General features: G+C 40.8%; 2 protein-coding genes across 2 annotated transcripts; both read left to right on the forward strand.

Annotated features, from left to right (window-relative positions):
• Positions 1–1,650: 1,650 nt before the first annotated feature.
• Positions 1,651–2,058, forward strand: LOC138875807 (uncharacterized). Its single transcript, XM_070154677.1, has one exon. It carries the CDS (start codon positions 1,651–1,653, stop codon positions 2,056–2,058), a length of 408 nt encoding a protein of 135 aa, XP_070010778.1.
• An 18,371-nt stretch (positions 2,059–20,429) lies between these two features.
• Positions 20,430–21,026, forward strand: LOC104215178 (uncharacterized). Its single transcript, XM_009764930.2, has one exon. The coding sequence runs from the start codon at positions 20,430–20,432 to the stop codon at positions 21,024–21,026; it is 597 nt and encodes a 198-aa protein (XP_009763232.2).
• The last annotated feature ends 317 nt before the right edge of the window (positions 21,027–21,343 follow it).

The raw sequence follows: 21,343 nt of genomic DNA on the forward strand, positions 1-21,343 counted from the left end.
GATTTGAACAATTTTTAAACAATTTCGGGCAAAGGAAATGTGACCCATTTGAAAACCTATGGTTTAAGAAGAAGAAGAAGAAGAAGAAGCCTTCATACCCGGTTTCCTGCAATTTGGAGTGAGAGATAATGGATTTTTACAGTGGTGAGAGTGAGGGAGACAAAGGGTTGAGAGTCTTAGAACTTTTTCTTCACCTTTGTTCAAAATGAATGAAGGACCCATCTTCGCAATTGTGTAGGTTAATGAACCCTGTAGTGTTCGCAATTGCGAAAAAAGTCTAGGAAATGTGATGGACCGGGTTCGCAAATGCGAATCACTTTTTGCAAATGCGAAGCTTGCCCCTGCAATTTTCATCAGCTACAATTTTTCATGCTCACTGTCGCCCCGAACTACTCAAATCAACTCCAAAAATTATGAAACTTGGCAGATTGGTTAGAAACAATATAATAAGCTATTTAAAGAAAAGAAAATTTCAAAAATGACTAAAAGAACTTTGAAAAATGATGGGTTGCCTCCCACCAAGCGCCGCATTTAATGGCGTGGCACGACGCAAAACAACTTTACCACTTTTCTCGCAACTTGGACGATATGAATTGGTCACCTAACTTGGAATCAAGCTTGTGACCACGAGCGGTAGGGGTGGTAAGTTGATGATCAAGCCAAACCTCAATTTCTTCATTTTGTATTTCTTGGCTTTCATATGAGGAATGTCATTTTGCCTTCTTGCTCCCTCAAATTGTAAAATGTATGGCTTTGTCTTTCCTCCTCGCAATCCCTCATTGACTCATATAGTTCAATTCCCATTTCACCACATAATTCCAATGTTGAAAAATGCTTGGAATGTGACATCAACCCTCCAAATTGCAATTCTTCCTGGATTTTGATATCCTCTTTTTCCCTCAAACTAGAGTCAATATCAACCATATTTTCCATTACACCGGTTGACTCTAATACCATATTTTTCTTGGCATTAATAACACTCTTGGATTCAGTTGGCGAAAGATCAATTCTTGATTCATCAAGGTTGAGCTCACTTTCTCCCTGGAAATCAGACTCTTCTTGACTTCCTTCCAGGTAGAGTGACAAAGTGGCTTTTGGTGAGAGCATCAGAAGTTAGTAAAAGTCTTTGTAACTAGTAAGTCACAATTTTGCTTCTAGTAAGAGTACCACAAGTTAGTTGAGTAAATTCTTTGTAGTGGAGTCATTACAAAGTGGTTTGTAATAGGTTTTTACAAGTTAGTGAAGTTGAAAGCCTACAGCTGTAGGTCATGGTTTTTTGATCCCCTTGTGCGAGATTTTTCCACATAAAAATCCTCTACCTTATTTACATACTTTTTATTAGCATTCTCAGTAGAATCTCGTAGAGAACCAGGTACTCTACTGTTTGGTGGACTTACACAATCTAACAATTGGTATCTGAGCGGGTTCCTGCTATCAGGCTAACACCTAGGAAGGATCTTCATGGATGTTCCACCAAATTTTGAAGAAGTTCAATTTACATACCGACCACTTAGGCTCCATGGACAATATTATGGGTGGTGGAAAACAAGAATGCATAATTTTATCATGGTTGAGTATTCTGAGTAATGGGATATCATATGCGATGGTCCTTATGTTCCAACCAAGGTACTGGAAGTACTTCCATTTTCAATGGCAAAAACCTATAAAGAGTACACTGAAGCAGACAAGAAGCCTGTGGAGAAGAATTTTCGTGCTAAGAAAATTCTAGAATGTGGAATAGGACCTGAAGAGTACAATAGAATCTCCACCTACGATACTGCCAAAGAGATATGGGAAGCTTTGAAAATAGCTCATGAGGGAACCACACAAGTAAAACAATATAAGATTGTTATGCTCACTATCGAGTATGAACTCTTCAAAATGAGTGATGATGAATCCATTCAATATATGCACACAAGATTCGCTTCCATCATAAATAAGTTACACTCACTTGGTGAAACTATTCCTAGAAACAAGCTAGTAAGGAAAATTCTCAGCATTCTGCCAAGATACTGGGAAAGCAAAGTGAATGTTATTACTGAATCAAAGGACATATAGGAGCTGACCATAGAAGAGTTGATCGGAAATTTGAGGACCTACGAGTTGAAGAGGAAGATAGACAGTGAAAGAAGAGAACCAAAGAAGGAAAAGAACATGGTACTTAAAGCTGATAACAATCATTCAAGTGAGGAAGACAGTGACATGGCTCACTTAGCCAAAAGATTTCAGAAGATGGTCAGAAGAAATGGAGAAATGCTAAAAAGGAACAGCTCTAACAGACCAAAGAACTATGATCTTTGTTACAAGTGTGGAAAGCCTGGACAATTCATGAAAGACTGTCCTCTTTTGAAGCAAGAATTCTCCAAGAACTACCATGAGAAAATAGCTAAGACGAACCCGGTTCCTTTCAAGGACTTCAATAGAAAAAGATCCGCTAACAATATGTTGAGACAGGCTCTTGCAGCATGGGGGGATTCCTCTAGTAAGTCTGAAGATGAACCTGATACTGGTGATAGTTCCATGATAGCAGTTGAAGGCGAGGAGATTGAATATGACTCAACTTTTGCTTTGATGGCTCAATTAGATAATGATGAAGATGATGGCAACAAAGAGGGAACAGTGAACGGAAGCGGTCAACAATGGTTCATGGATAGTGGGTGTTCAAAGTACATGACTGGGAACACCATGGACTTTCTTTCACTAAAAGCCCTGCAAGGAAGGAGTGTATCCTTTGGCAATGGAAAAAAGGGGTACATTCTTGGAGTTGGAAAAGTCGGGAAGTCACTCACTCATTCTATTGAAAATGTGTACAATGCCAATGGCCTTAAGTACAATCTCTTGAGTGTCTTTCAAATCTATGATAAAGGAAACAAGGTGGAATTCTTGTCCAGAATATGTACAGTCATTGATCTTGTGACTGGTAAAGTAGTACTTGTGGCCAAAAGATACAAGAACATCTTTGTTGCTGATTTTGAGTCCTTACAAAGTGGTGATCTGAGTTGTCTGAAAGCTGGTGATGATGATGCTGAACTATGGCAAAGAATACTGGGCCACGCAAGTTTTTCTCTTCTGAACAAACTAATTTAGAAGGACCTAGTCCATGATCTACCTATGTCAAAATTCAAGATGCAAAAGGTCTGTGATGCCTATGCTAGAGGAAAACATATGAAGTCCTCCTTTAAGTCTAAAAGAGATGTGAGCATCTCAAAGCCATATGGATCTATGTGGACCTATGAGAGTGCAAAGCAAAGGAGGAAAAAGATACATTTTTGTGATAGTGGATGACTACTCCAGATTCACATGGACTCTGTTACTCAGAACCAAAGATGAAACTGTTGAGGTGCTCATGGCTTTTGTGAAGAAAATCTAGGTGAAGATGGAGTCCAGAGTCGCATACATTAGATCATATCATGGGACAGAATTTGACAATGCCAAATTTGATGAATTCTGCAATGAAAATGGCATCACTCACAACTTCTCAGCTCCCAGAACTCCCCAGCAAAATGGAGTAATAGAAAGGAAGAACAAAACTCTAGATGAAATGGCAAGAACAATGCTAATCGACAGTGGAATTGCGAAGAACTTCTGGGCTGAAGCTGTCAACACTGCCTGCTACTTAGTGAACAGGTGCATGATCAGATCACTTCTGAACAAAACCCCCTATGAACTATTGAATGAAAGGAAACCCAAGTTGACTCACCTAAGAACATTCGGGTACAAATGCTATCTTCTCAACAATGGAAAGGATCAACTTGGAAAATTTGATGCCAAGAGTGATGAAGGAATATTTTTGGGCTACTCTTCTCAAAGCAAGGCTTATAAGATATATAATAAGTGAACTCAATGTGTTGAGGAAAGTGTTCATGTTATTTTTGTGATTGTACTTATCCATCCTGTGAGAAGAGTGTTTAGGAAGATCAAGATGGAGAACCCCTACCGGTCCCTGGTGAAGTCATTTACATGAAAACTGAAAGGCAGATATGATGAGCTAAGTAAAGGAGACGAATGAAGACAATACTGCCTTATCTTCAATAGAACCAAGCACTTCAATTACAACCACTGAAGTTAAAGAAATAGTGGTTGATGTAGTTCAGGAAACTCCACTAGCACTTGAGAGAAGAACAGAGGAAAACCAGCCAAACATACCCTCTTCCTCTCAGAATGAACCTCAGACATCTAACTGGAGACACCAAAGCTCTCATCTGATGAACAACGTTATTACCCCTCTAGACTACGGAGTACAAACCAGGTCAAGAGCCAGAAATTCACTTGCCTTCTCAGCTTTTCTCTTCCAAATAGAACCCAAGAATATCAAGGAAGCCTTGAAAGATGTAGATTGGATTACAACCAAGCAAGATGAGCTATATCAGTTTGAGAGAAACAATGTGTGCCACATGGTACCTAGACCCTCATATCGAACCATTATAGGAACCAGGTGGGTATTCAGAAACAAACTCGATGAACAAGGAATTACCACAAGGAATAAGGCTAGGCTAGTGGTCCAAGGCTACAATCAGGAAGAGGTGATTGACTATGATAAAACGTTTGCTCCAGTGGCTCCCATGGAAACTAATAGAATTCTTATCGCTTTTACATCTCATACGGAATTCACCTTGTTCCAAAAGGATGTCAAGAGTGCATTTTTGAATGGACTCCTTAAGGAAGAAGTCTATGTGAAGCAACCTCTAGGGTTTGAATATCATGAGCACTCTAAATATGTTTTTAAACTCGACAAAGCTTTGTACGGACTAAAGCAGGCTCCTCGAGCTTGATATGAAAGGCTGTCAAAGTTCCTCTTGGAAAATGGCTTTAAAAGAGGGAAAATTGACAACACTTTTTTCTTAAAGAAACAGGGAAGGAATCTGCTCATTGTTCAGGTCTATGTTGATGATATTAGTTTTGGAGCAACAATTGATTCTCTGTGTGAAGAATTTGCCAAACTCATGGAAAGTGAATTTTAAATGAGCCTGATGGGGGAACTGAACTTCTTCTTGGGTCTTCAAGTAAAACAATCCCCAAAGGGTATATCCAATTGTCAGCAAAAATACATCAGGAAGATTTTGAAGAGGTTTGACATGGAAGCATTAAAGGTGATAGACGCTCCCATTACTACTGCCATTCGACTGGACATGGATGAAACTGGATCTCTTGTGAATCAAACCATGTATAGAGGCATTATTGGGTCTCTCCTCTATATCACTGCCAACAGATGTGATATTATTTTAGTGTGGGTTTATGTGTAAGGTTTCAATAAAATCCCAAGGAATCTCACTTGAAGGCTGCCAAAAGAATACTGAGATATCTCAAAGGAACACAGGACCTGGTTCTATATTATCCCTCAAGTGACAGTTTTAATCTCATTGGTTAAGGTGATGCAGACTATGCAGGTTACCTTGTGGATAGGAAAAACACTTCTAGAATGGCTCACTTCTAGGGTTCATGTCTTATCTCTTGATGCACAAGGAAGCAAAATTCAGTGGCTCTTTCAACAGATGAAGCAGAATATGTAGCCACAGCATCTTGTTGTGCTCTACTTTTATTTATCAAGCAACAACTAGAGGACTTTGGGGCACTCACTAAGACTGTTCCCCTTTTATGTGACAACACTATTACACTCAACATGGCCAAGAATCTAGTTTAACACAAAAGGACGAAATATATTGATGTGAGGCATCACTTTCTAAGGGTCAATGTGGAGAAAGGGCTGATATGTATGAAGTTCTGTAGCACTGAAGACCAAATTGCAGATATTTCACCAAGGCATTAAGTAAGGAACAATTTGAAAGAAACAGAGTGAAGTTGGGGCTTTTAAAGCCCAATTTATAACCTGATTCCTCTTTATCTGGCTATGAAAATCACCTTCAAGAAATAACTAGCTAAAAGTGTTTTCTGGCCACGTCTAACTAACCTAAATACTGTTGCAGGTAAACACACATGATGAGTATAGAAGCTGTAGATGCATTGCATGAATGATAAAAGAGGATTTTTTCCTTCAAATAAAAGGTCAAGAACCTTGTTTTTGTACCAAAGGTTGGTAGTTGTGTGCATCCTTTAATACACGTCCTAAAAAGGGTACAAAACACAACTGCCATATCATTCGACTTTTTGAGATATTGCTGTCACATCTCTTCACTTCAAATCATTCCATCTCCCTCTAAAACGTTGCACTTCTCCATGCCCAACTATCGTTTCAGAACCAGTGCATATTGCTCTCTCTTCATAATTATCCAATTCGCATAAAAACCCTTTTCTGTTTTCCCTAACCATAAGTCCTCTATTAGAATTTCTCAAAAACATCTTCACATCCGTGTTCCAATGCCTGAGATAAACTCCGACCTCCCTGCCTCAGTCGTACCTACTACTGATAAACCTATGGAGATTTCTGTTCCTACTGAGCCTTTCTTACCCGCTCTTACCCTTCCCGCTAAAATCACATCTCACCCAGATTCCCCGTCTCTCTTTATTTTAGAAATCCCTAAAATTGTTGCTCTGTCCTCTCCATCTTCTGAGTTTCTCACTAGTCAAATGTTACAACCCATATCCACATGTGTTAGTTCATGCTATATATTAGTTAACATAAATCCAAGAATGAATTATCTTTGAGATGATAAGAAGTCAATCCTATTGGTCTTAAGTGATACAAGAGTGTATAAGGGTGATTAACCAGTATTAGAAGTTAAACGAATCAAGGATGTTGTAACTCGTATTTTCAGGTAATCTAGCGGTGCTTAATACACTCAAGAGGTCATTTATTAAGGTATTTTAATCATATAATATCCGTATCATAAGTCTTGAAGTCAAACGAGTTATGAAACAAAAGTCGACAAAAGTTGTCGCAACTTAGGTTCATAATTTTACTTAAACATTAGGTCAAATGTTTCTAATCTTTTCTCATAATTTACAAGGAATTACGGGGTGATCTACCAACCAAATTAAAGATCTATGAGTCTAGTTTCCAACGCATTAAACCGTTCATCGATACGATCTCGGAGTAGAGAGATATTCGCATTTTCGCGAGACTGCGCCAAGCACCTCTCTATGGGGCCCACTAAGTCGGTTTAAGATATTTGGACCTATATAGGATGCCTCCAACCCGTTTTAAGTCATTTCTTTTCACTATTTTCAGACCTTAGAACCCTAGGAACATCCTCTCAAGGTTCTCTCAAGATTCAAGACCCAAAAAAGGGCAAACAACACAAATCAAGTGTCGGGAATTCCGTGGCGCTAGTAAGTCTCTTGTTCTTCTTGTTGTTGCTCATTTTTGTGTCGTTTCAGCTCGTGTGGGAGGTTGTTTTAAAGGGTTTATGTTCTGTAAATACTCCCTCATGTTCTTAATATCAATCCTAGGTGATTTCAAGCCTTCTAAAGTGATTCTAGTGCCGAAAAACACTAATTGATCGCTAGTTTCATTTTTTTGTTGTTGTGGCAGCATTGGAGGGATATTTCTTGGAAATTTAAGGTCAAATTGGAGTTGTTCTTTCTGTATAAAGGTAAGGAACCTCTTACTCTATATGTATTTAAGATTATCCAAGTTGCGGCTAAGCCATTGAAGCTAGAACTTGTGAGATATATATCGAAAGGCTTGGTAGTAATGTTATTGTTTTGTGGACTGTTTTGCGTTGTTGTTGGGCTGCGTATTTTACTACTATCTTATGGAGTTTTGGAGGAGGAAGGGTGTGGAGAAACACCATATATATATAGGGTTATGGGCTGATAGTTATTCGTAACATTTCCAGGTTGTTTGACACGACTACGGTGGTCGTCGTATGTATGGAGTGATTAGGCTATGTGTGGACTATTTTGGGAGGCTCAATATGTTTATTATTGATGTTGTTTGGGCTGTTTGGTGACTGTTTTGAATGGTGTGAGGTCATATATATAGGGGAGGTGCTGTCCGTTTCATCGTAAAATAGGTTGTGGTCGATACATAATAGTTATGACGCTTAAATGATAACGATAATATCGTTTCTCTTATTGTAGACGAAGGAGTTTTGACAATTGCATAGCTTGAGATTGGGGTAGTATATACAAGGTATGTGAGGCTATCCCTTTCCTTCTTTTGCACGACTCCGATTGTACATAATGTAATGAACGAGCTTCCAAGATACTCTACTCTTAGAAGCTAGCAGTACTTACATTGTTTTCCCTCTTATGGAACGATTGATGTTAATGTTACTTCTCTTATTCTTATGTTATCAATGTTGTTCGTACTTCCTAAATCTTATAAGGTTCATAGTGAAGAGTTAGTCCTAATAACGTGTATAGAGGATACCGACCTTACGTCACTCCGAAAGGTTTAGAATGTGATTCCATGAGTCGAGCATGCATTATATATATGTATCTATTTTACTCTACCGAGCCACGCTATAGTTGGCCGGGTACGGCACCTATTGTGCAACCACTGATCAGTTGGGTTTTACCGAGCTCCACGTGGCCGGGTACGATTCTACCGAGCCTATTATGGCCGGGTACGATATGATGATGATGATGCCCACAGAGGCGAATGCTTTAAAGGTTTATGTATTTATACATATGTATCATGCATTTCATGTAAGTAGCCCTCAGAGGTACTAAGATGTTACAGGTTGTATATTCTCTATCCTTGCTTACATTACTGATCGTATTTATGGTTCCTTGCCTTACATACTCAGTACTTTATTCGTACTGACGTCCTTTTATTTGTGGACGTTGCATGTCGTGCTGCAGGTCCTGATAGACAGGCAGGTGCAGCTCCCCCACCACAGTAGACTGTCCAGTTCAGCGGTGATTGGCGAGATCCCTTCTCCGGACTTGCCTTGGTCTTGGTATGCAATTTTTGTTATAGACATTATGGGTATGTCGGGGCCCTGTTCCGGCTATGTTGCAACACTTATGTTCTTTTAGAGGCTCATAGACAAGTGTCGGCTCATGTATAGTTTGGTATGCCTTGTCGGCTAGTTTTTGTTGTATAGTCTTTCATAGTAGCGTGGTAGCTCATACCTTATATGTAGTTTCTTGATTGTCTGGTCATCCCCTGCTATGTATGTTCATGTCGTCATATTTTATTGCTGGTTGTCCATGATCTAGGTCTACCATTTATATTGATCTCTTTAGCCTTAAAAGATAATAATGAAGGTTAGATGAAATGTACGTTGGTGCTCGGCAAGTGTGGTCGGGTGCTAGTCATGGCCCTCCAGTTTGGGTCGTGACAAACTTGGTATCAGAGCAAGTCTGTCCTAGGGGTTGTCTATGAGCCGTGTCTAGTAGAGTCTTGATTATGGATGTGTAGCGCGCCACATTTAGATCGTGCGTACAGTTGAGTCGTAAGTGTTTGTCTCTAATATTCACCTTGTTTTTTTCAGTGATGCCTTCGACTAGGAAGCAAACGATTAGTAGACGGCTTGATACAGCAGCGGGAGAGGGTACCAGTCAGGTGCCCCAAGTCAGAGCAGGACAAAGTGAGGCTCAAAGTGAGATGCCCTCTCATACCTCATCTACTCCATCTCCTCCAGAGGATATTAGAAGGCACCCAGCGCCTCCAGTTCCTCCGTCTGGCACTCCAGACCAGGATATGCGGAGTGCTTTGCAGTTATTGACTAGCTTGGTAGCTGCTCAGGCTCAGAGGCAGAATACAGGTGCTGCTGAGAAACCAGTTAGTACAAGAGTTCGTGATTTTATTAATTTAGACCCTCCAGTGTTTACCGGATCAGACCCCAAGGAGGACCCACAGACTTTTATTGACCAGGTTCATCGTACACTTCGGGTTATGCATGTTAGTGATACAGAGGCAGTAGAGTTGGCTTCTTATCGGCTACGGGATTTAGCGGTTCTCTGGTATGATAGTTGGGAGAGATCCAGGGGTCCGAACCCTCCTCCAGCTGTGTGGAAGGAATTTTCTGAGGCCTTTCTTCGTCACTACTTGCCAGTTGAGATACGACGAGCTAGAGCTGATAAGTTCTTGAACCTTAGACAAGGTAATATGAGTGTGCGAGAGTACAGTATGCAGTTTGATTCTTTGGCAAGGTATGCTCCCCATATGGTGGCCGAGATGAGTGATAGGGTGCATATGTTCGTGAATGGGTTGGGACCACATCTAATAAATGAGTGTACGACAGCCTCCTTGGTGGAGGGCATGGATATTTCCCGTATTCAAGCTTATGCCCAGACCCTAGAGGATCGTAAGCGCCAGCAGAGGGCAGTTAGGGAGCAGGATAGAGGCCAGCATAAGAGGGCGAGATTTGCAGGGTATTCTGATGACTTCAGAGGCCGCATCAGGCCACAGTTTTCGAGGAGTTCGGCGCCACCTGTAGCTAGTGCTCCTCCACAGTTTCAGAGGCCTCGATATGATCGATCCTATTCTGGTCCAAGTCAGAGTTCGCGGGCATCTGGCTCGCAACATCACAGGGATACTAGTCAGATGAGACCCCCAACACCACATTGTGATCAGTGCGGCAAGGCCCACTTTGGACTGTGTCGTCGAGGTTCTGATGCATGCTATTCGTGCGGGCAGCCTGGCCATATGATGCGGGATTGTCCTAATAGAGGAGGTGATGGTATGGCTCAGCCGACTGGATCTGTGTCTGGTTCTTCCTCATCAGTTCGACCTCCAGCACGGGGTTTTCAGCAGTCGACAGGTCGTGGTAGGGGTAGAGGTGCAGTGCCGAGTTCGAGTGGTGCTCAAAATCGAACCTATGCTCTAGTAGGTCGACAGGATCTCGAGTCGTCTCCAGATGTTGTTACAGGTATTATATCTGTATTTTCTTATGATGTATATGCGCTGATTGATCCGGGATCTACATTATCATATGTTACACCCTTTGTGGCTAATAAGTTTGGCATTGAACCTGAATTGATAAGTAAACCCCTCGCGGTATCTACTCCGATAGGAGATTCTGTGATTGCTAGAAGGGTATATAGAGGTTGCACTGTGATGATTTGTAGTCGTCAAACCTCGGCAAATTTATTTGAGTTAGAAATGGTTGATTTTGATGTGATAATGGGAATGGACTGGTTGGCCTCATGCTATGCAAATGTTGACTGTCGTACGAAGATGGTTAGGTTCCAATTTCCGGGTGAACCCGTCATTGAATGGAAAGGGAACATTGCTACACCGAAAGGTAGGTTTATTTCCTATCTTAAGGCAAGGAAAATGATCTCAAAAGGTTACATTTATCATCTCGTTCGCGTTAGGGATGTGGAGGCGAAACCGCCTACTTTACAATCAATCCCTGTGGTCAACGAATTCCCAGATGTTTTCCCAGATGAACTCCCAGGCCTTCCTCCTGAAAGGGAGATTGAGTTTAGCATTGATGTGTTGCCTGACACTCAACCGATCTCTATTCCTCCATACAGAATGGCCCCGGCAGAGTTGCGAGAGTTGAAGGTGCAGTTGAAGGACTTGCTGGATAAGGGCTTTATTAGGCCTAGCACTTCACCTTGGGGTGCACCAGTCCTATTCGTGCGGAAGAAAGACGGGTCGTTACGGATGTGTATCGACTATCGACAGTTGAATAAGTCTACTATAAAGAACAAGTATCCACTTCCAAGAATTGATGACCTGTTTGACCAACTCCAGGGTGCCAAGTATTTCTCTAAGATTGATTTACGTTCAGGGTATCATCAGGTGAGGGTTAGGGAGAAGGATATTCCAAAGACGGCCTTCCGGACAAGATATGGGCACTTTGAGTTCTTGGTGATGTCGTTCGGGCTAACAAATGCCCCAGCAGCTTTTATGGATCTCATGAATACTATATTCAGGCCCTATCTTGATGTGTTCGTGATTGTATTCATTGATGACATTCTAGTGTATTCTCGTTCGGAGGCGGAACATGCGGGCCACTTGCGGATAGTATTACAGACGCTTCAGGATCGTAAGTTATATGCTAAGCTCTCCAAATGTGAATTCTGGCTGAACTCAGTAGCATTCCTTGGCCATGTGATATCTGATGAGGGTATTAGTGTCGACACTCAGAAGATCGATGCAGTAAAGAATTGGCCGAGACCTACAACACCATCAGAAGTCCGCAGCTTCCTAGGGCTAGCAGGATATTATAGGCGGTTTGTAGAAGGATTTTCCTCTATATCATCACCATTGACTAAGTTAACACAAAAAGCTACCAAATTCCAGTGGTCTGACACTTGTGAACGTAGTTTTCAGGAGTTGAAGAATCGATTGACATCTGCACCAGTGCTCACTCTTCCTGAAGGAACAGAAGGTTATGTGGTATATTGTGATGCCTCAGGTATAGGTTTGGGGTGCGTATTGATGCAGCGTGGGAATGTGATTGCTTATGCATCAAGACAATTGAAGAAGCATGAAAAGAATTATCCAACCCATGATTTGGAATTGGCTGCAGTAATATATGCTTTGAAGATATGGCGGCACTACTTATACGGCATCCATGTTGACATCTACACAGATCACAAGAGTTTACAATACATCTTCAAGCAGAAAGAGTTGAATTTGAGGCAGCGTAGGTGGCTTGAATTATTGAAAGACTACGACGTCGAGATATTGTATCATCCCGGTAAAGCCAATGTTGTGGCAGACGCTCTCAGCCGTAAATCAATGGGAAGCTTAGTACATATTGAGGCAGGTAGATGGGGGTTGATTAAAGAGCTTCATCAGCTAGCCAATATGAGAATCAGATTGTTAGACTCTGATGACGGAGGTGTTACTGTACAGAATACATCAGAATCATCTTTGGTAGCCGAGGTAAAAGCACGACAATATGAAGATCCTATCTTAGTACGATTAAGAGAAAGCATTCAACAGTGTAAAAGTATGGCTTTTGGGATCGGAAAAGATGGGGCACTGAGATACCAGAGCCGATTGTGTGTGCCTAATGTGGCAGGGTTGCGAGAGAAGATTATGAATGAGATTCATCAATCCCGATATTCCATCCATCCCGGCTCGACAAAGATGTATCATGATGTCAAGGAGCAGTATTGGTGGGATAATATGAAGAAGTCTATTGCAGAATTTGTAGCCCAGTGTCCCAATTGTCAACAAGTAAAGATAGAACATCAGAAACCCGGTGGATTGCTTCAAAATATAGAGATTCCGACCTGGAAGTGGGAGGTGATTAATATGGACTTCATTATTGGATTACCTCGCTCTTATCATAAGTTTGACTCCATCTGGGTGATAATTGATCGACTTACAAAATGTGCCCATTTTCTGCCAGTGAAGACAACTTACACGGCTGAAGATTATGCGAAGTTGTATATCAAGGAGATTGTTAGGCTTCATGGTGTGCCCATATCTATTATATCAGACCGAGGAGCTCAATTTACGGCTAACTTTTGGAGGTCTTTCCAGAAGGGTTTAGGCACACAAGTAAATCTCAGCACTGCATTTCATCCGCAGACTGACGGACAGGCTGAACGTACCATTCAGACACTGGAAGATATGCTACGAGCATGTGTTCTAGATTTTAAGGGGAATTGGGATGATCATCTTCCACTCATAGAATTCGCCTATAACAATAGCTACCATTCCAGTATTAAAATGGCCCCATACGAGGCACTATACGGGAGGAGATGTAGATCACCAGTTGGATGGTTCGAAGTCGGTGAAACAGAATTATATGGGCCAGATTTGATTCACCAAGCTATTGAGAAGGTGAAAGTGATACAGGAGCGATTGAGGATGGCACAAAGCAGGCAAAAATCTTATTCTGATGTCCGACGTCGTGATCTAGAGTTTGAGGTTGGTGATTGGGTTTTCCTGAGGATCTCACCAATGAAGGGTATTATGCGTTTTGGGAAGAAAGGTAAGCTGAGTCCAAGGTATATCGGGCCGTATAAAATTCTTCGACGGATTGGACAGGTTGCTTATGAGTTAGAATTGCCATCCGAATTGGAATTTGTCCACCCGGTATTCCATGTATCTATGTTGAGAAAATGTATTGGAGACCCTTCTCGAGTCATCCCTATCAAAGATGTACAAGTTACAGAGGACCTATCATATGAAGAAGTGCCAGTGGCGATATTAGATCGGCAAGTCCGCAAGCTGAGAACAAAAGATGTAGCTTCCGTCAAAGTATTGTGGAGGAACAAAAATATGGAAGAAATGACATGGGAAGCAAGAAGAGGAGATGAAGTCTAAATACCCTTACTTATTCCAGAATGAAGATAACAAGGATGCTGGTGGAAGACAGGATACATTGGAAGAAGAAACGGCTCTATGAGGTAAGCAATAATTTGAGAATACTCCTCCTTAATACAAAATGGTGATATGTAGATAATGTAAATACGCATAATGCTTTGTGTAGACTTGTGAAACCATATGTTGGGCTTAATTACTTGCAAGTTTTGCTAGTGACCATTTTATAGGGGAAAATTGATCGGAAATTTCCATTGGAATCCACGATGATTTAAACTCCCCATAAACCCTTACATTCGAGGACGAATGTTCCTAAGGGGGGGAGGGTGTTACAACCCATATCCACATGTGTTAGTTCATGCCATATATTAGTTAACATAAATCCAAGAAGGAATTATCTTTGAGATGATAAGAAGTCAATCCTATTGGTCTTAAGTGATACAAGAGTGTATAAGGGTGATTAACCAGTATTAGAAGTTAAACGAATCAAGGATGTTGTAACTCGTATTTTCAGGTAATCTAGCGGTGATTAATACACTCAAGAGGTCATTTATTAAGGTATTTTAATCATATAATATCCGTATCATAAGTCTTGAAGTCAAACGAGTTATGAAACAAAAGTCGACAAAAGTTGTCGCAACTTAGGTTCATAATTTTACTTAAACATTAGGTCAAATGTTTCTAATCTTTTATCATAATTTACAAGGAATTACGGGGTGATCTACCAACAAAATTAAAGATCTATGAGTCTAGTTTCCAACGCATTAAACCGTTCATCGATACGATCTCGGAGTAGAGAGATATTCGCATTTTCGCGAGACTGCGCCAAGCACCTCTCTATGGGGCCCACTAAGTCGGTTTAAGATATTTGGACCTATATAGGATGCCTCCAACCCATTTTAAGTCATTTCTTTTCACTATTTTCAGACCTTAGAACCCTAGGAACATCCTCTCAAGGTTCTCTCAAGATTCAAGACCCAAAAAAAGGGCAAACAACACAAATCAAGTGTCGGGAATTCCGTGGCGCTAGTAAGTCTCTTGTTCTTCTTGTTGTTGCTCATTTTTGTGTCGTTTCAGCTCGTGTGGGAGGTTGTTTTAAAGGGTTTATGTTCTGTAAATACTCCCTCATGTTCTTAATATCAATCCTAGGTGATTTCAAGCCTTCTAAAGTGATTCTAGTGCCGAAAAACACTAATTGATCGCTAGTTTCGTTTTTTTTGTTGTGTGGCAGCATTGGAGGGATATTTCATGGAAATTTAAGGTCAAATTGGAGTTGTTCTTTCTGTATAAAGGTAAGGAACCTCTTACTCTATATGTATTTAAGATTATCCAAGTTGCGGCTAAGCCATTGAAGCTAGAACTTGTGAGATATATATCGAAAGGCTTGGTAGTAATGTTATTGTTTTGTGGACTGTTTTGCGTTGTTGTTGGGCTGCGTATTTTACTACTATCTTATGGAGTTTTGGAGGAGGAAGGGTGTGGAGAAACACCATATATATGTAGGGTTATGGGCTGATAGTTATTCGTAACATTTCCAGGTTGTTTGACACGACTACGGTGGTCGTCGTATGTATGGAGTGATTAGGCTATGTGTGGACTATTTTGGGAGGCTCAATATGTTTATTATTGATGTTGTTTGGGATGTTTGGTGACTGTTTTGAATGGTGTGAGGTCATATATATAGGGGAGGTGCTGTCCGTTTCATCGTAAAATAGGTTGTGGTCGATACATAATAGTTATGACGCTTAAATGATAACGATAGTATCGTTTCTCTTATTGTAGACTAAGGAGTTTTGACAATTGCATAGCTTGAGATTGGGGCAGTATATACAAGGTATGTGAGGCTATCCCTTTCCTTCTTTTGCACGACTCCGATTGTACATAATGTAATGAACGAGCTTCCAAGATACTCTACTCTTAGAAGCTAGCAGTACTTACATTGTTTTCCCTCTTATGGAACGATTGATGTTAATGTTACTTCTCTTATTCTTATGTTATCAATGTTGTTCGTACTTCCTAAATCTTATAAGGTTCATAGTGAAGAGTTAGTCCTAATAACGTGTATAGAGGATACCGACCTTACGTCACTCCGAAAGGTTTAGAATGTGATTCCATGAGTCGAGCATGCATTATATATATGTATCTATTTTACTCTACCGAGCCACGCTATAGTTGGCCGGGTACGGCACCTATTGTGCAACCACTGATCAGTTGGGTTTTACCGAGCTCCACGTGGCCGGGTACGATTCTACCGAGCCTATTATGGCCGGGTACGATATGATGATGATGATGCCCACAGAGGCGAATGCTTTAAAGGTTTATGTATTTATACATATGTATCATGCATTTCATGTAAGTAGCCCTCAGAGGTACTAAGATGTTACAGGTTGTATATTCTCTATCCTTGCTTACATTACTGATCGTATTTATGGTTCCTTGCCTTACATACTCAGTACTTTATTCGTACTGACGTCCTTTTATTTGTGGACGCTGCATGTCGTGCTGCAGGTCCTGATAGACAGGCAGGTGCAGCTCCCCCACCACAGTAGACTGTCCAGTTCAGCGGTGATTGGCGAGATCCCTTCTCCGGACTTGCCTTGGTCTTGGTATGCAATTTTTGTTATAGACATTATGGGTATGTCGGGGCCCTGTTCCGGCTATGTTGCAACACTTATGTTCTTTTAGAGGCTCATAGACAAGTGTCGGCTCATGTATAGTTTGGTATGCCTTGTCGGCTAGTTTTTGTTGTATAGTCTTTCATAGTAGCGTGGTAGCTCATACCTTATATGTAGTTTCTTGATTGTCTGGTCATCCCCTGCTATGTATGTTCATGCCGTCATATTTTATTGCTGGTTGTCCATGATCTAGGTCTACCATTTATATTGATCTCTTTAGCCTTAAAAGATAATAATGAAGGTTAGATGAAATGTACGTTGGTGCTCGGCAAGTGTGGTCGGGTGCTAGTCATGGCCCTCCAGTTTGGGTCGTGACATCAAAGACCAAGAGGGGAACAAGGTCAAACCCTGATGTCACAGAGAGTTCCACCATCATTGTTACTGATTCCGAGGTGGCATTTGTACCAATTGAGGAAGAGAATGATGTAACTACTTTTGTGGTGTCTACTGATGGTGTACTGCATGAGATCACCTCTCAGAAAAAAGAGGTACAATGTGTGGGGGACGAAGGGGCCATTGTAACTATTGAAGGGGATGCACTAGCAAATACTACTGAGCCATCACATGAGGAACGTGATCCCTCTCTGGAGGACCCAGGTCAGGGCTCTCATTCCTAGGATAGTTCTATTCCTACATTCGTTGTTGCACCCTTGGAAATATAAGTACCTGAAATGAGATCTAGTGATGAGGAGGACCTAGATAATATGGCTCTTGATGCATTCATAGTTAAGCAGAGGGTTGTGTCTACTCCTGAGTCTAAAACCAAACGACCTACTACCAGGATTCAAGCTAAGGTGGCCTACGATTCTACCCTTCAAAAGAGCAAGAAAAGTAGTAAGAAAAAAGGAGAAATTTGGTGAAAGACAGTGTACCTGTAAGTGATGAGGCGGTCCCTGTAGTAGAGGTGAAAGAGGAAACCCCAGATGAACCTGGTTCACTTGTTAGACGGTCTTCGAAAAAGAAGAAGCATGTTTCAATAGAGAAGGGGTTAACCTCTAGGTCCAAGTTTAAGGAGGTGGTGAGTGATTTCTCGTTGTCTGATGAGGATGTGTTAGTCAAATCCAATGGAAATGGAAAATTCAGTGGTGAGAAGTCCGGCAAACACTAGTCTGAAATTTTTGAAGAACCTGGTTCTGTGAATAGAATGAGAAGTGAAGTCAGCTTTGGCTCTGTTGGGTCGTACGTTTGACCCAGCAATCTCTAAGATTGCTGGTATGTGCCAAATTCTGGAAATGGTCGAGTTTCAATGATGGACGCATTTATTCTAAATAGATGCACCTAAGGTATATGAGGATGAGGTACAAAGCTTCTTTGCTAACCTCTTTCCTGTTGAGACTGACCACATTTGTGCTCTGGTCAATGGAGTGGACATCGTGTTCGATTTAAAGTTGCTTGGAGAGATTCTTAAAGTTCCTACAGCTGGTGTTTCCAGTGTAAATATGTGTCAGAATAACTTCAGAAATGTCGTGGTAAAAGACAATACAAACCAGAAGGGGGACCAGATCCATAAGAAAGTGCTACTCCCTGTCTATCATCTATTGTTCGAATTGGTTAACAAAGTTCTTTTGCCTCAAGCTGAGAGGAGGTAAGTGACTTCTAAGTTTGACCTGTTCCTGATGGAGTAACTGGATAGTTTTACTCCTGTGAGTCTGCCTGCTATTATGATCGAACACATGCAAAAGATTGCCATCTTCAAAGATAGTAATCATGGCTTTCCCTACGGGTTCCTATTTACTCGAGTGTTTCAATTCTTTGAAGTACCACTGGGGCAAGCAAGGTGGGGACAAAGAAGCAGACTTTCTCACAGACAACTTTGGAAGAATGCGAGTGCATAGAAAAGAATGGGGGGGGGGGGGGGTAGGAAGTACATCAACCGTCTCACAGCTGATTAATAGTCAAAATAGTGCAATTGAGGAAATTCGTTGGTTGAAGGCTAGGAATGCTATCCTGGAAGGTCGGCAAGCCCAAGTGGTTCCGATGTCAAATGATGAGGTAGCTCGTTTGGCAAAGGAGAATGCTGATCTCAGGGCGCAAGTAGAGAACCTGAAAGCAGAACTGCTCAACGAGCAAAAGTCGACCAATGCCCGAATAGACCTTGTTCTCCAAACACTTGCTGCAACCTCCAAGCCTTCTACTCCTTGTGCCCCCTAACTATCCCTTTAATGACCAGATTCTGGAAATGTTCTTTAGTTTTTTTGTTTTTTTTGTTGTGTTGGCAGATGTTTCGTTTTCGTTTTTTATGTGGTTGGGATGAAACACTACTGCTCTTGTTTGAATAGTCCAATATTGCCTTTTACTTCTTAAGCAAAAGCATATTAAAATTTTATCAATATAAATTTTTTCCTCTTTTATTATATCAGTTCTTTACTTCTGTGTTTCTATTCTCTATTATGTTTGTGTGCACATATGTGGCATGAGTTAGCTTGGCTATACTTCTTTGTGGTGTTCTTCTGATTGTGTCTTTTTAATGATGCCAAAAGGGGAGAAAATAATATGACCATAAAGTCAGGGGGAACATATGGGAAGATAACATGTGAAAAAGGGCATACAGCCAGGGGGAACTTGTGTTATCCTATTACTTAATCTGGTTCTTTGAGCTCTCTAAATCCTCGTTTTCAATATTAAGTTTGTCATCATCAAAAAGGGGGGAAATTGATAGGTTTTAAATGTTTCTGCCTTATGTTTTGATGATCTAACAAACTTATTTTTAAGAAACAGATAAGGAACTTGACCTACTTGGACTATACTGCAAGCTTAACGAATTCCAGCCAAATATGAACTGCTATAACTTCAAGAGCTAGGAACCCAAACAAGAACCTGATACCCTTGTGGTTTCCTCATAGTAGTACAAAGTCAATTGGACATAGTTGGAAACGAAGTGACTGCCTGCACTGTTTCTGCCGCACTGCACTATTTCCAGCACCCACTCATTCTCTAACAAACTAAAGTGCTCACATCATTTCAAGTGATATGATCAAGGTGTAGCAAAAATGAGTTTATAAAAAACATCGCTTGAATGTTTCAGTTTCTTATTCAAGCTTCTGGCCAAAAATAGAGAAATCAATCCTCACGAGCTTAAAGAACAAAGTTGAATGCAACTACGGACCAGTTCCAAAAAGTTAGCTTGTTGTTGTCCTAGTTGAGTTGTAACATTGTGATTGTACTTATTGTATCTCCTGAATTGCTTAGCTAGAAGCGATGATTAGGGATCCTATTGTAAATCCGTAAAATCCTTGAGTTTATGTTGTGACTAGGTTTAGTCATAAGCAAAAGCCTTTGTAACTGTAGAGTGACAAAGTGGCTTTTGGTGAGAGCATCAGAAGTTAGTATAAGTCTTTGTAACTAGGAAGTCACAAAGTTGCTTCTGGTAAGAGTACCACAAGTTAGTTGAGTAAATTCTTTGTAATGGAGTCATTACAAAGTGGCTTGTTGGTTTTTACAAGTTAGTGAAGTTGAAATCCTACAGGTGTAGGTCGTGATTTTTGGATCCCCTTGTGTGAGATTTTTCCACATAAAAATCCTCTACCTTATTTACATACTTTTTATTAGCATTCTCAGTAGAATCTCGTAGAGAACCAGGTACTCTACTGTTTAGTGGACTTACACATTCTAACAATTGGCATCTGAGCGGGTTCCTCCTTTCAGGCTAACACCTAGGAAGGATCTTCATGGATGTTCCACCAAATTTTGAAGAAGTTCAATTTACATACCGACCACCTAGGCTCAATGGACAATACTATGGGTGGTGGAAAACAAGAATGCATAATTTTATCATGGTTGAGGATTCTGAGTTATGGGATATCATATGTGATGGTCCTTATGTTCCAACCAAGGTACTGGAAGTACTTCCATTTTCAATGGCAAAAACCAGTAAAGAGTACACTGAAGCAGACAAGAAGCCTGTGGAGAAGAATTTTCGTGCCAAGAAAATTCTAGAATGTGGAATAGGACGTGAAGAGTACAATAGAATCTCCACCTATGACACTGCCAAGGAGGTATGGGAAGCTTTGCAAAAAGCTCATGAGGGAACCACACAAGTAAAACAGTTTAAGATTGATATGCTCACTACCGAGTATGAAATCTTCAAAATGAGGGATGATGAATCCATTCAAGATATGCACACAAGATTCGCCTCCATCATAAATAAGTTACACTCACTTGGTGAAACTATTCCTAGAAACAAGCTAGTAAGGAAAATTCTCAGCATTCTGCCTAGATACTGGGAAAGCAAAGTGAATGTTATTACTGAATCAAAGGACTTATAGGAGCTGACCATAGAAGAGCTGATCGAAAATTTGAGGACCTACGAGTTGAAGAGGAAGATAGACAGTGAAAGAAGAGAACAAAAGAAGGAAAACAACATGGTACTTAAAGCTGATAACAATAATTCAAGTGAGAAGACAGTGACATGGCTTACTTAGCCAAAAGATTTCAGAAGATGGTCAGAAAAAATGGAGAAATGCTAAAAAGGGACAGCTCTAACAGACCAAAGAACTATGATCTTTGTTACAAGTGTGGAAAGCCTGGACACTTCATGAAAGACTGTCCTCTTTTGAAGCAAGAATTCTCCAAGAACTACCAT

The sequence above is a fragment of the Nicotiana sylvestris genome, chromosome 8, assembly GCF_000393655.2.
Source record: "Nicotiana sylvestris chromosome 8, ASM39365v2, whole genome shotgun sequence".
Taxonomy (NCBI): domain Eukaryota; kingdom Viridiplantae; phylum Streptophyta; class Magnoliopsida; order Solanales; family Solanaceae; genus Nicotiana; species Nicotiana sylvestris.

Coding starts and splice junctions, on each gene's coding strand:
- LOC138875807 (XM_070154677.1), top strand. CDS start 1,651: ATGGCAAAAACCTATAAAGAGTACACTGAAGCAGACAAGAAGCCTGTG.
- LOC104215178 (XM_009764930.2), top strand. CDS start 20,430: ATGGATGTTCCACCAAATTTTGAAGAAGTTCAATTTACATACCGACCA.